Source organism: Geospiza fortis, unplaced genomic scaffold, assembly GCF_000277835.1.
Source record: "Geospiza fortis unplaced genomic scaffold, GeoFor_1.0 scaffold45, whole genome shotgun sequence".
Lineage (NCBI taxonomy): Eukaryota > Metazoa > Chordata > Aves > Passeriformes > Thraupidae > Geospiza > Geospiza fortis.
In genome coordinates, this window is record NW_005054327.1 from 5,078,871 (window position 1) to 5,093,892 (window position 15,022).

Here is a 15,022-nt window from a genome sequence, read left to right on the forward strand (position 1 = left end):
AAGTAATGAAGGAGTTGTTTCTGGCAAGTGGCCGAAGAAGTATAGACCCCACACTGTCTGAAAAGGTCCATTTTGCACAAACTTTGAGAGACCGAAGTGCATGACATGAACTTAAAGGAGCTCTTCATTAAGGATGCCATATATCTGGGACTAAAGAGCAGGTAGTGGACTCCAGAAAGAAGATTACTCCCATTTGTAATAAATTGTCTTTCTTTAAGCAATCCTAGAGAGCAGAAAATTTATCTGTGTTTCTTTAATGGTGCTAAATAGAGGATGGTGTCAGAGTCTTTGCTTTTAAAAACTTTGGCAGCCAAAGGCATCACACACATTATCTGCCTGGCAGTTTTCCTTGAATCAAAACAGCAGGTAAACCATACACAGTCTTTTATGGCTTTTTAAATCTTTTTAATTCTAAAAGATAAAGAAACTCTATGAAGTCTCCAACACTATTATGAAGGATTAAGTCAGTTTATTAGTCAATGCCTTTTGGAACAAAAGTGGAGTATATGAGTCATCCCAATAGAGCCGCTTCTAAGCTCAGAAAGTGTCTTCCAAGCATATCTGAAACCCTGGCCTGATCATCAGATTCAGCATTCAAAGGAAATTCAACAGAGTCTTCATATACATAAATAATCTAAACTGAATCTAATAAGCTGAGGAAAATGAGGGATCGAAACGGAAACTCCGAAAAGTGCCCAAACTATTGACAAAAGAGGAATAGACTGAAGCTTTAGGAAATGGTGCTATAGAGCTCTCAACAGTTTTCTAAATCAGATGTGCAACAGAGTTATGGAGGCTTTTTGCACACTCCTCACCTTCCAGGGATGGTGACTCCACCACCTTCCTGGGCAGCCTATTCCAATGCTTGACTTCTGTGAAGAACTTGTCCAACCTGAACCTCCCTTGGCAAGCCTGAGGTCATTTCCTTTTACCCCGTTGTTAGTTGTGTGGGAGAAGTGAGTCAGAGCCACTGCACACAAGCTCACAATGACCCATTGAAATGTCACTATTATTTCTTAAAGACAATAATATAAATTTATATTATTGTCTTTAAGAAATAATATAAATTTATTACTTCAAAATTACTATGATCAAGAGGCATGTTTTTCACGTATGCATCATTTTAGTCTATCGATCAAATTTTCAAATTGGCCAAACCAGAGCAAACTAAAAAAAAATGCAAGAGGAATAAGATCCTGTATTAGTGAAGATAAAATAGTTATGCTCTGAACCATTGTCCTTCGTAATATCCTGACAGAGATGTTTTTCTTACTATTAAACACAATGATTTTTAGGGTATTAATAATGCATATGCTATTATATAAATGTAAACAGTGTAACTAATCTGTTTTTACAGCTGCTTAATTTTATACAATTATAATTAATCTTTCTAAAAGTCAATGAGAAGAGATTTTAAAATGGCCTAGAAAAATATGCTCATTCATATGCATCAACCACATTAACAGGTCCTAGTCCTCAATCTATTCCTGTATACTTAAGTCATTAAAATACCTCTTCATGTTAATCAAACTGGCTGGATTCTCATACAAAACGTAATGCATGTAATCTTCATTTAGTTTATCTCGAACAAGTGAATTCATGAAGTACTCTTTTTTTACCTTTGCTTTAGTCGTCTTTTGGCTGTTGTAGGAACATTAGCACCATATCCATATGAGAAGAGAACCCTTTCAGCTTCAACTTCATCTTCCACTGCAAAAAAAATACAGAAAGGTGCTGTTGAAGAACAGTGCCAGAAATTTTAAACTCATAAGCAATTCTATTTACAACTCAAGATGCAAAAACATTTTTCTAGAAGCTAAATTTTCTGTTGGTACAACCTTCTGGGCTTGAGTGGAACAGTTTTTTCCACCATTAGCATTAGATTTAGTGCCACACTTTAATTACATACAACGCTTTTCATTTTTATGATTAATGTAAGACTTATGCAATACAAAAGTAAAGGAAAATAGTTCAGTTATCTTGAATATTCATGTTGGTATGGTCACAAAATACATACTACTTGTATAAGTTTACTTCAGCAGTAGAAAGTTAGGTTGCTTAAGTTTTTAACCTAAATAATTAATTTTCAGTGCATACATGAGAAGGTAGAGGAAGACAAAATTTGGAAGTGCTTAAGGTGACAGAACATGGGACCAGAAGGGACACATCTGATGTTGTAAAGGGAGCTGATGTCACAGTGAAGCTGCTCACTATGGTTTTTGAAAGGCTGTGGTGATCAGAAATTTCAGCACACTTGATCAAAACAAATGCCATCCATTTCCTCAGAGAAGGGCAAAAAAGAGATTCTTAAGTACATGCAAAATAGAAATATTAAAAATAATCTCTGCTTCCATAGGTGAATGATTTCTGAAAACACATTTCTAAAGGTTTTAAACAGATTATAATTGCTTTGAAAGGAAATCCCAATAGCAGCAAGATTAAAATATCTATGTTCATATTTCAAGTTCTGGAATTCAGGTTTCTGCTCTCCTTTAAGACAAAGTGGGCCAGGAAAAAAAAAAGAAAATAAAAAGAGTAAGTGTATGTGTGAAATAGAAAGAGGCAGAGAGAGTGGGACTGAGAGGAGGGGTAAAGGGGGACAATGAGAAAAATGGGAGCGGCAGGGGTGTGAGAGAAGGAGGGAGAACAAGTAAACACCAGCCCAGGCACCACACAAAAGCTTTGATGAATCAAATAGTTGGGAACATGAGAAACAAATGTAGGAAATTATGTGAGTCCTATCTGACTCATCTTTCTTAATGCTCAAGTGCCTCAAAATCAGAAATACCTCAATTTCTCAACAGCTTGCAAAATGCTGTAACTTCTTTTCTCACTTGTCTAATACCTTGTAATGCTATTTTAAACAAGGATTCTTAAAACACATTTAGAAAGAGAAAAGCCTCTAGAAGAGCACCTGTGGTAAGTCACATATCTAGTACAATAAAAAAAATATAGAAATTTCAATAAGTATGACAGAAAAAGTTTACTAATGTGGCACTACAAAGACACCAGCACTTCAGAGCTATCTTAAATATGACAGGACTTCTTAGGTGCTGTTAACACCTCTGGTTCAGAAAAACATAAAGAATAATTTATCCTTACTTTGTTAATACCCTTCTTTTTGGTTACATATTCACTGTCAAATGTCTCAGAAAAATGTCAGTAAGATCCTGTCCTGTAAATTCAGATCTGTCTCTAGCATCCAGTAAATGTCCCATCAGCAAGACAAACACAAATGAAATTGGAAATGTTGTAGGTATCAAAATAATGTTCTGTATCAGTGTGTCCTTCTTTTCTCTTACAACATTCCAGGCTCTTCACCTGACTTTGTGGTGTAAATTTACATTTTATAAGCTAGGGGACATTTCTTAATGACAGTTTCTTATGCTACTCAGCAAGGACGTGCCATTGTGAGGCTATAGATGGGTTCAATCTTTTTCTTAGAAAGATACTAAGCAATGGAAACAAGAAAAATCAAACAACTAGTCTACAACAAAAATACCCTAGTGTGAAGATTGTACCCTGAAAAGGAAGACAATTGCCAAGGAAATTTACTACTGTTATTCATCTGGAAACCTCTGAGGCACTGTAAGAAGTGGCTATATAAATTGTTGATAGCTTCCTGAATAGGCTGTTTCATGTCATTTCAATATTAATAAAGTGAGGCACAATGATCAGGAAGTAACAGTAAAAATTCAGTGATCTCTTCCACATGCATATTTTCCAAAGGGGAAAAAAAGTGTGTATATACATATATATATATATACATATATATATATATATATGACAAAAGCCATCTTACATGTGTAAATAAATACACAGTTTATTAAAAAGTCTAGAGAACCCAACCCTCACTGACATCCCCAAATACTGTAAAACAGCAGAGGCTTCATGACTCAGGATGAAGAAAAAAGCATTATATGCTATTTAAATATAAAGAGATGACAATAGGAACGAAGATTAATCCTTATTATCACCAAAGTCTTTAGAAAACTCTAATGGCCTTCCACACAATACTTCAGTCTAAATTATATTCCAAGAAAGATGGACTGAAGTATTTCCATAAAACACTTGATTTGAAAAACAGTTATACTTCTTTTCAGCTATTTTTCTACCATTACCTATTGATGACATATAACTATCAGGGCATAATTTGAGACACAGGAGGATGTATATCTGTCTTCTCCTTCAAAGTGTTTATTAAAAAAATTACCTTTTTTCCTTCTGTTTTCCCTAATATACTAGACTTAACTAGTATTAATCTTCACTTTCTATATCAAATACACTGAAATAGGAAGTTCAGTATTAAAGAGAAAGTATATTGAAATAATATTAAGCTATGACTCCTTTTTTTCTCCAAGGAAATCAGAAAATAAAGTCACTATGTTTTAAAATAACAGTTCATTTGGAAACTTTCCTTTCTTTAGCATTCTGCAGCATAGAATGTAAATTGTAATTAAAATAGATATTTAAGAAGAAATTAAGAATGATCTGGTAAAAAACTTAACTGCTGTCCCAAGATGCGTAAGAAAATGTAAACCAATGTAAACAAAAACCAGTGTTCTGAACTCTACTTTCTCCTTGAAGAAAATCAAGGTAAGGTCCAAAAATTCTGTGTTAATACATAAATACTCCTTAAGCAAGTATATATATGTATATATATACACTTCAAAAAATGTGCTACTGACTAAAACAGAAGCGTGTATACAGCAAACATGCTTATGGTCAGACTGGAACCTTTGGGTACTCAGGCCATTCCAAGTACAGGCTGCAGTGCATAAAATTAATAAAGCATGTGCAGTCTGGTCACTAACATCACTACATCTTGGTAATGCACACTTTACAAGACACTTCTGTTTATATATAAAGCTTATGCAATAATTTTCTATACTTTATAAATTGTGACTGTGTTTTAAGGCAGGAAGGAGGAGAAAAGGAGAAGATGACAGTTGAATTAGTCTGAAATTTTAGAATATCCTACTCTGTTTACACACTGGCTAAAAGATTTCAAGATTAGAGTCAGAGTTTCAAATTAGAAATTAATTGCTTTGTGGATTGATTTAGGCTGAGAACCAAATAGAGATTTTACACAAATTTTGCTGTGTTTGGGAACATTTTAATTTTTGCAAATGAGAGACAAAAATTTTCAAGAGTAATCAGGTAAGAATTTAATCCATGGTTTAGTACTTGGAACAGACTGAGCTGCCACCAGCAACAACTTAATGTCTAATTATTGTTAATTCAACAGAAGGAAGAGTTTTTTTCCTCCTTCCAATTAGTTAAAAAATTCACATTAATCACTGTAATGAAATATAAAACCTGTATTTGCCTGTCAACAAAGAGGGCTTCCTGACATTTAAAATGTACTAAAATAATGGACAAATCCTAAAGAGTGTATCTAATTATAATGGATAATTAGAATAAGGAAAAGAGAAATGACTGAATACTGAGATGATTTTCAATAAGCACAAACTTAAACATATGGATGTTTGATACATATTTACAGGTACACTTAGAAACCTGCCATTATTATTTTCTATCAAAATAATTACTGCCTTTTACTTGTCAGGCATAACTAAGAAGAATGACAGGCATTGTAATTTTTCCAAGTCATGAGAAACAAGATATTGTAATGCCAGAAACACCTACAGATAAAACAACTTGTGACAGAACTTACTTTCTGCTGTCTGCAGTATTATCTCATCAAGCTCTTTTTCAAGTTTTTCATAAGTATCTAGTCTCGCTTGAAACTCAGAATTCTGTGTTTGAAGCTCAATAATGCGGCTTTCACTAGAAGACTGAAGACTATAAAATTCCTTCGTAAGCACCTGTGAGAATGAATAATGGATTCAGCATTACAGTCACTTTTGAAAGAGGAAAAATATAATATATGTGAAATGTGTACTGGTATGATAGTAAATATTCGATGTAAGTTTTGCACAGCAAAGATTAAAGTACTTTAAAAAGTAGTTATTCCTTTAATAATATTATCTTGCAAAGATTAAACTCTCAGATCTTAGGCCTATCTGCTGACACCTTATTAATTCTCAGAAGCTGTGTGAAAAAACTACAAGAATTTTAAAGGAAACTTAGGAAAAGCCAGGTAAGAACTAAAAAATTCACACACAGTAGTCAAAATAGCAGAAATGCAATAATTTTTGTTGCTTTAATTGGATTCTGATTCAGTCATCAATTTATGAAGATTCCTTTGCAGTATACAAATACAAAAATTTGCCATTAAAGCTATACCAGTCTTATTACTTAATAAAAGGTAATATGCTATCAATATTCAAGACTTACGTAAATACTTAATCCACTAAGCTTAAACAAAAGACTCTCATATTCAAAATTAAAAGCTATGAAGGCCTGTATAATAATATAAGTTTGATAAAGCGCTTGATATTAGGAAAAAACATTGACCAAATAAATACACACCAAACTGGACTAAGAAAGTCCTTGGTATGTAAAGTAGCAATCTACATACTTTGCAGAAAAAATCCCACCAAAACAGGTGAAGTAATAACCAAGTGGTACTGCTGTGAAATTTCATACTAACTTCCAAGAAAAAATCACAAACATTCAGAATGACAAGTGAATAGAGATTTGCAGGTACAGAAATATATGCACAGTATGCAGAGCAGTAATACTAGAGTCACTGTCAAAAGCACAAAAGAATTCACAATGCTTATAGAAAAAAGCCACTTGAATATAAAAAAGTTCAGTCTAGTGTCACAGAAGAAATAAATTTCAATGTTAAAACTGGGCAACATAAAAACCATCTGCTTCCTAGTTAGCAAGAGAAACTACTCTATGCCCTAAACAAAAGCAAGAGTTAGTCCAGAAAGCTGTAGCTGAGCCACAAGATACCAGTGCCTACACTATTAATAAAGACTAATGTGCCATAATGGTAAGGAAAAAACCTTCGTACATTAATGCTATATATAAGAAAGAAAATTAAAAAAACCCAAGAATTCAGTCAAAAGGAACAAAAAATAAAAGCTTCAGACATCAAATATTTAAATTCTGCAAGAATATTTCTTAATGAAAGAGCACTTAAGTGCATATTTCTAAATGAAAGAATTTGAAAGTGTCTCTCTAAAGAGAAAAACAAGTGCCAAAAGCGTCAGGAGAATTGAATGCCAAATATTTGAGTTATTGTCAGATCAAAAAATTTCCACAAAGAAAATGAAAATATAACTCAAATTGAACTACATTCTCCAAGTTTAGACATGTCTGTGCAATTAAAAATCTATTTAGCAACCTCTAAGTTTAGCAAAACTGGCACTCCCAGTGCTTGTGACCACAACTAACCTCATCAGCCAGGATCTGAATGTCCCAATACAGACAAAAAAAGAAATTACAGTCTATCTGAAGCTCTCTAATTCTGTTTTCACTCTATAGTTCCTTTTCATAAACAACTTCGCCAGGTTTAGCACTAGAAATGTGGGGATCTGAAGACTGGCATCCTTCCTCCACAAAACAAAGGCTGCCATACATATCACTTTCTTCTATCCTGTCCAGTTTGTATCCTGACATTCGTTTGAAACATACACTACCAATCTCATTTAATCTCATAAATAGGACTCTGTGATACATTTTTGGGACTAACTTTGGACAGGTGAAGAAATGTGCTTTTAAAGTAAGTGTTCTCTGTGGAATACTCACATTTCCAAGATTAAAATAAGTGAACAGTATGTTTTACAGATGATAAATTCTAAGCTTGTAGAGATAAAGAGGCCCAAGTGGTTAAAGCCCACATAAAGAAGTCCATTGGCTGCAGGTGCCCAGGCTGTGTCCCTCACCAAAGGTGCTGCACCTCAAGAAAACCGTATTTTAACAAAGCACAAAATGCTGCATGGCAGTGAGGAGTGAGGGAAAAAAAAGTGAGAACACCATGTTGTTGACACTGAGGTGACAGAAGGAGGGGCTCCAGCTACCACAGCATGGAGCTCTGCAGCCCGTGGTGGAGCAGGCTGCCTGCCTGCAAACCATGAAAGACCACACCAAAGCAGATGGCCACATTGCAGCCCATAGAGGACCCCATGCTGGAGCAGGTGGACATCCCCAGAAGGTGCTGCAACCTGTGGAGAGCTCAGAGGAGGGAGAGTTTCTCCTGAAGGAAGCTGCACAACATAGAGGATCCACAGGAGCAGGATAAAAAAGTGTGAGGAGGAAACACCTCCTGAGAGGAGCTGTTGTGGACTGACTTGAACCCCTATTTCCCATCCCTCCCTGCACTGCACTGGAAGGGGGAGGTATAAGAGTCAGAAATGAGGGAGGGAAGTTAAAATAAAAGAGAACAGGGTGGGCAAAGATGTTTTCCTTCTTGTCTTTGTTCCTCACCATCCAACCTGTGTCAATGGGTAATAAGTGAAATTAGTTCTCCCCAGGTCAAGTCTGTTTTGCCCACGATGGTAATTGGCAAGTGATGTCCCTATCTTTATATCAACCCATGTTCTTTACAAGCTATTTACCCCACCCCCATCCTCTTCAGGAGGAGGAAGGAGTGACTGGGTGGGCGTCTAGCATCCCACCAAGGTAACCCATCATGCTAGGACTAGCAAGGTTAGGTCTTTTCAATGCTGCATACATCATGCTCACCTTGACTTTCTTAGCTCTGAAAAATTTATTCCAGAAATTGTATATCAATAAAAAATATTTTATTATTTTATTATGTAACAATACTATTACAGATCCTAGTTGCAAATAATGACACTGAATTCACCGTAGTCTTTTTGGTGAAACTGTCTTCTCTCCCTACAATCCTCACACAGTGACACAAGCAGATAGATAAACACCACATGAATGAGGTTCTGTCTTTAACATCTTTCCATGAGAGATTGTTTTGCTTTTTCCTCCCCTTGTGATCTTGTGTTCCATTAAACTGATCAAACATAGTAAGCTTTGTCATTTGACTCGGCTTCTGTGTCATTTGACCACAATTTGGTGGAGATACTAATTCAGCCATGCCATGTTGTTACTTTTTCTCCAAGCTTTTCCACTTTACATTCAAATTGAAAACAAGTATGTAATGCCCTGTAAAGTGTGTCTTTATACAACATACCTCCAACTTTCTCTGGTATTTCTCACATTCCATTTGGCACTGTGAAAGATTCTTAGCTGTTTCTTGTTGCATGAGTTGAACATGTTCAGTCTCAAAGGACTTTAACTTACTTTGGTGAAGAAGTTCAGCAACTTTGCTTTCTGTGCCAAGCTGCATTTGTCTGTACCTAAAAGAAAAATGAAAAAAAAGTTTGGACGATTCAAAAATAAGCAAAGTTGGAATATATCCTAGTTCTGTTCACCACAGATAAAAATTTCAAAAATTAATACAGTATTTTGTAGACCTTAATAAGTATTAGTATGTAACTACTGTAACCTGCATTTGACACATCATTGGGAAAATTCAATATTATAATGACAATACAACACAGTAGGTGGAAAACTCTGTCAATAGCTTTTCTAAATATGTTGTTAATGGGGAATCAAATTACAATGACTTTACAGCATACCTTATTTTCCTTATTCTTAAGGAGTTAGATCAGTGTGAATCTCCTTCTTGGTACACAAATGTATGCACTGAAGTCTTTTCATTGGAGAGACATTAATGAAAATTTTGTCCTTCCATTTCACCATCATGTGTTACATGTGATAGGGAGAAGTGGCATTAGACATCAGTGATATCAGTGGTGCACCCGTTGAGATATATGGGTATCAGCTACACTGCTTTTTCCATACCCAAAGATATAAAGAAAAGTCAGAACACAATGGTATAATTATTTCCACAGTCACTCAGAATCACAGATCCTTCTCAAAAAGCAGAAATTAAGTATAATTTTTAGAAAATCACTACAAGGTATTTATAAGGACAAATAATATTCCACTTAGAAGCAGACTTCATCTATTTTTCTTCATTCATTCTACCTAACAGGCAATCTCAAAAATGAAGTGTAAAAAAGTTTGCTGATAGAATACCATAATATTAGATGAAAATTTAGGTGATGTGAAGAACAGGAGAAAATCTAGTGAATCTTCTCATTAAATAACATATGAAATTCGAAAGAGATATATGCAAAGTAAATCACAGCTTTTAAAAATGCTCCTTACCATATACATAAAATGATGAACACCTAGCTGACCATTTTCATTCATATGTGAGATCTTGGGATTTATTATACTTGATAAAACCATTAAAACTTTGGTTCAGTTTTAAATAGTGATAAAAACAAACATTTTGGAAATTGCTGTGGAAGAAATAAATAATACAGAACTCACTGCGTCACTTTGCAATTCCATGTTGTTGCCTGCATTACTGAATGCTGACAACCATTCCAGTACCTCACCTCACAAGGAACAGAAGTGTCAGAGCATCAGAGAAGGGTAGAAGGGCTACCCCTGACATGCAGCAACATCACACACTCACACAATTGCACTGTGTGGAATAAATCACCTAAGCAAGCTAGGACCCTACAGCTTGGAAAAGAGATGGTATAAGGAAAAGGAAGAAGTAAGAGACTTGTCAGATCATGAGAACCGAGAATGGAGATAGGAATCAATTGTATTTTCCAATAGATGAATGAGAAGTCATCTAATGATGCAGAATGAGAACAAATATAGATTGCTCTTCATGCATGAAAGCTGTGGAATTCCTTACCATAAGATGCTGTGGATGCTAAAAAATAACACTTATTTGAGAGAATACTGAAAAACTTGCAGCAGAGAAGTCCTTGGACAACCATTAAATGCAAGATGGTACTTCTCACACAGAAGCCACTTCAAAACAAATTGCAGGATTGCCGGGTAAACCTTTACTCTAATCCAGCAAGGCTGTCGTGTTAGCTGTCATCTGTCAAATAACAGTTGCAACACAATTCCATCCTATTTAGCACCTAATCTTTAGGTGGGATGGAGAGTGTTTAACAAAACCAAGGGGATTACTTCAAATACTTTCCCTGAGGATTTCAGATGTAGGAATGTTTCTAAGGCACAAAGAGGGAGCAATTTTCACTGGAATTAATTTGAACAGAACAAACAGGTGTCATTATGATGTCCCTGATAATCGCTCTGTAGACAGCCATCTATGTATAAATAGTCCAATGCCTGAATAAGATTGTTTCCTCACTGCAGGAGCAGAGCTTGGAAGTTCTGCATACTGAGCTCATCTAAAGTTTTTCTTTTAAAAACAATTTTTTTTTAATAGCATGATATTTGTTCTCAAACAGAGTTATGGCACTCAAGCTGCTAAATGCCAGTTACCTATTGACTACTTCAGTAATTTTTGCTTAGGGATGCTTTTCAAGTCCTGATACTTTCATCACTGTTTCCTGACGGTATGTTCCTGTTTTCATTTCACCACACAAAAAAATCTCAGCACTCCAGAATTCTTCACACTTTGCACACGAGTGGCTGCAGACATGACACTAAATCTGGCCCAGGATACACATTGTTTATAATCCTGGGAAGAATGCTTTGGTCCAAAACAGTTAAGTCTTAATGAAGATACATGTCATTCAGCCAACAATGCAATGAAACACACAAATTTAATTTAATTATTAGTTATATTTATTGACTTCCAACAACAAATTCATACCTTCCACATCAACACAAAACAAACAGCAATGCCTTCCTGTACACAGCCTCAGACCTTCAATGACCTGTACTGTGCCTGAGCTGGCACACTGGAAATATGCATGAACAGAGGCAATCCATACTTCTTTGTACCTACTTTCTATATTTGGTGGAGAAGTCTGTAGTTCTCTGATGATTCAATCAACTGGGTCCTTTCAGAGCATGCTTCTCTATCCAATTACGAGCAGTAACTTCAGAAAGAAGTTTTATCCTTTGTTTTGGAAATTTGAAGTAGCTTACATAAGCATGATCTATTTTGCACTGGCAGGGTTATGATGGGTCAGTTTTCCTTTAACCTTACTACACTGTTGATCTCACTAGTAACTCCTTCACCATAGCACCATTCAGAGTTTCTTTGTCATATTTGCTTTTACTCAGCCAGATAATATCTCTGCTTTCTTGGCTACTATTTCAGCTCAAGTGTGTGTGCATGTGTGTACAGAGCCATGTAACACAATGTGCTGAAATACATTCCTTTATCTGCCTAGATGGTCTCTGAGGGAAAACAAAAAACCAAAACCACCCTATGCTTTAATACTACTATTATGGAAAAAAACAGTGGAATGCAGGTCTGCAGGATTTTTCTCCATCAAGAAATTTTAGCACACTTTATATAATGAAAGAGTAGAGTTTTTAGTCTCACAGAAGAATGAGGGCTGGGAATCAAAGAGAAATAACAGATTGAGCCAATGAAAAAAAATCTCACATGTAAGAATCATCTAGAATGAGGTCTTCATTCCTTTACGTCTCTCTGCCATTAGGTTGACCAGTCAATGACGCCTCAAGTTTGCTAAAGTAGTGATATAATGGTTATCAAAAAAATTATGTCTAGAGTAAAGGAGAAGAGGGAATACTCAGAGAGGGACTTGAACTCTCTTTTGTAAGGTTTGCAAGATTTTTTAATCAGAGAAGCTTGTTTTTCAAGTAGCGGATAATGATATAATAACATGTCAAAATATGCATACCAGAGAGCCAACAGAAAGATTTAATGGTAAAATCATGTAGTCTGGATACTGAAGAAAATATGGCAACCAAGTTTTTTTGAATGGAGGAACTATAAACTGCCCACCTACAGAACCTGACACATACAGCAGTACTCCTTAAAAAGGTAATAGAACAATTGTACATTAGAAGACCATAAATTTGTAAAATTACCCTTTTAAGAAATGACAAATCCAATACTAAACTTGTAAAGAAAGAATGCCAAACAAGTAAATAAAAAATAATGCATCTTACAAAGAAAGTTCTACCAAAATGATACAAAATGAAAATCTAATTTTACAATTTTATAATTTTGTAAACCAGATTATACCAACCTAAAGCTTTGTGGGATATATTTTAGAATTATTTTCAAGTTTAAAAATGGAAAAAAACCCTGGAAGTTGTGAAATCAGCCTGAGTCCACAGTTGGGTCAGTTCCAGATCTAAGATCTTTAAGGCAATTAGAATATATTCTCATATTTGTACAAATGTCTGTGCTTTGGTTCAGTGCCAAATTTGCAAAGAAACCTAAAGACATTTCCCCCCTAACCCGTCCTCTTGCAAACCTCCTACTTCCAGCCCCAACATGTCCCCTAGTGCTCCTGAGCTTCTCCTTCTCTGTCCCAGCACCAGCCCAGACGTCTCTTGAATTCCAATTCTATTTTCATTCTTTATTCCCAGGACATCTGTTTTTCTTCTTTTCTATGTTCATAGTCTCTTCAGCCTCTATTCCTACCTTATAGCCCTACTCTCTGCATTCTGGATTTCTCCCTATTCCTCTACCACCCTTGTAGTTTGGCATCCTTCCTCAAATCCTACCCATCCATACCTCTTGCAATTTGAGGTTCAAATCCTAGTTTGACTTACTCACCTTCTGCAACTGAGTCTGCTTGTTCAGGCCTCCTCACTTCCAAAGTGCCCCAACCTAAATATAGAAGTACACAAATGAATTTTCCTTACTCTCCTTCGTGCAAACTGGAGTCACAGAAGGAATAACAGTGGTCTAGAAAGACCTCAATTAAATTCAGTCTGTCACAGACTGCACAAATCCTGTCCATACATGCAGCAAACTGCCAGACCCAAGCTCAAACATGGGTAGTCAAAGGATCTTGTTTCCACTGGCTCTCTTTTTGATCCTTGGTACTAAAAACTGGTTGCTTTATATCTGAACAATCAAAAATTTCCCATGATTTGTGTTCACATGCTACTCACTAAATAACTAAAAATGTAAGAACTCAGATCTTTAGTTTTCAAATGCTTTCATTGTTCAGCTTTTGCAGCACTCAGATTAAGTCTGATTAGTCATGTATCTGGCTGATTTCACAAAATGAAAGTCTGTTTCAATATTTACTGGAAAATGGGGAAGAAATCTGTCATTCATTTAAAAATACATATTTTATGAGTTTTTATACCAACTTTATAGGCATTTTCAGTTTCTTGTCGTATTTATTACTCCATTCATGTCTATCAAATACTTTAAACTATTTCTAAGCTGGTCTAAAATAACAATGCACTTTGTAACAACAAATTTAAATACTTCCAATAACAACAAAAGCTCTGAGCATAATGATTAAACACAAGATGAAACATGTAATTTACAAGCTGTTTAAGCAATGAAAAATTTGTTGAAATAATTTTCACTTAAAATTTGTTTTTCCCAAACAACATGCTAAGATTTTTTTTCAGCACAATATTGCTGGTTCAGGTTGTAATTAAAAAAATAAAAAAAATCCAGAAATATATAGCTTAGACACTAAAGGGTAAACTTGATTTAACATTCAAGTTCTTACCAGATGTTACATTTGCTTCGTATCAAGTAATTAAGCATACAGTACTTTTGCATGTGGTTCAGTAAAATCTGAGAGAGAAAGCTTAGAAGCTTTGTTTAAAGCTGCTTGCTTCAAAGCAGATTTTTGTGTTTTGCAGCATCCTAAGCATTTATTTTGTATTGGCCTCTATCCTCTTTCTGTCAAAAAAAACTTCCCCATTCTATTTTGCAGTTTATAGGAAGCGCTTCCAAACATCCACACTCAGCCAGATACACAGTTGGTTTCCACTCCTTGTAGCTTTGGGACACCTAAACCCAAAATCACTTGTGCAATAAATAGGAGTTCTTCAGAATGTAGGACCTATGTACCCTTTCTACCCTAACTAGACTAATGCCCAGTGTACACTACACTACAAGAATGAAAAACATGAAAGCCTTAAATGTATCTGCTGAATTGTGCTGACTGACAGGGACAGAAATCCATCTTTGTTTCTCTGTTTCCGGATGATGCAATTGTGCTTTCTTTTCTTTGACTCTCACTCTGTGAAATGTAAGATTCTCCCCTGCACCAAGACATAGCTTCAAGACTACTGGGCAGAGACTACTTCTGCCAAGTCTGTGCTTGGGAGTCATACTTCAGTCATG

At 35.4% G+C, this 15,022-nt stretch overlaps 1 protein-coding gene across 1 annotated transcript in view; it reads right to left on the reverse strand.

Annotated features, from left to right (window-relative positions):
• PIBF1 (progesterone immunomodulatory binding factor 1) overlaps positions 1 to 15,022 on the reverse strand; it is a 106,737-nt gene that overhangs the window by 34,680 nt on the left and 57,035 nt on the right. The window contains exons 11-13 of the mRNA XM_005421140.2: positions 9,065 to 9,230; positions 5,678 to 5,828; positions 1,620 to 1,710 (exon numbers count right to left, since the gene is read on the reverse strand). Of these exons, the coding sequence (XP_005421197.1) occupies positions 1,620 to 1,710; positions 5,678 to 5,828; positions 9,065 to 9,230 (408 nt within the window). The remainder of the gene's footprint in view (positions 1 to 1,619; positions 1,711 to 5,677; positions 5,829 to 9,064; positions 9,231 to 15,022) is intronic.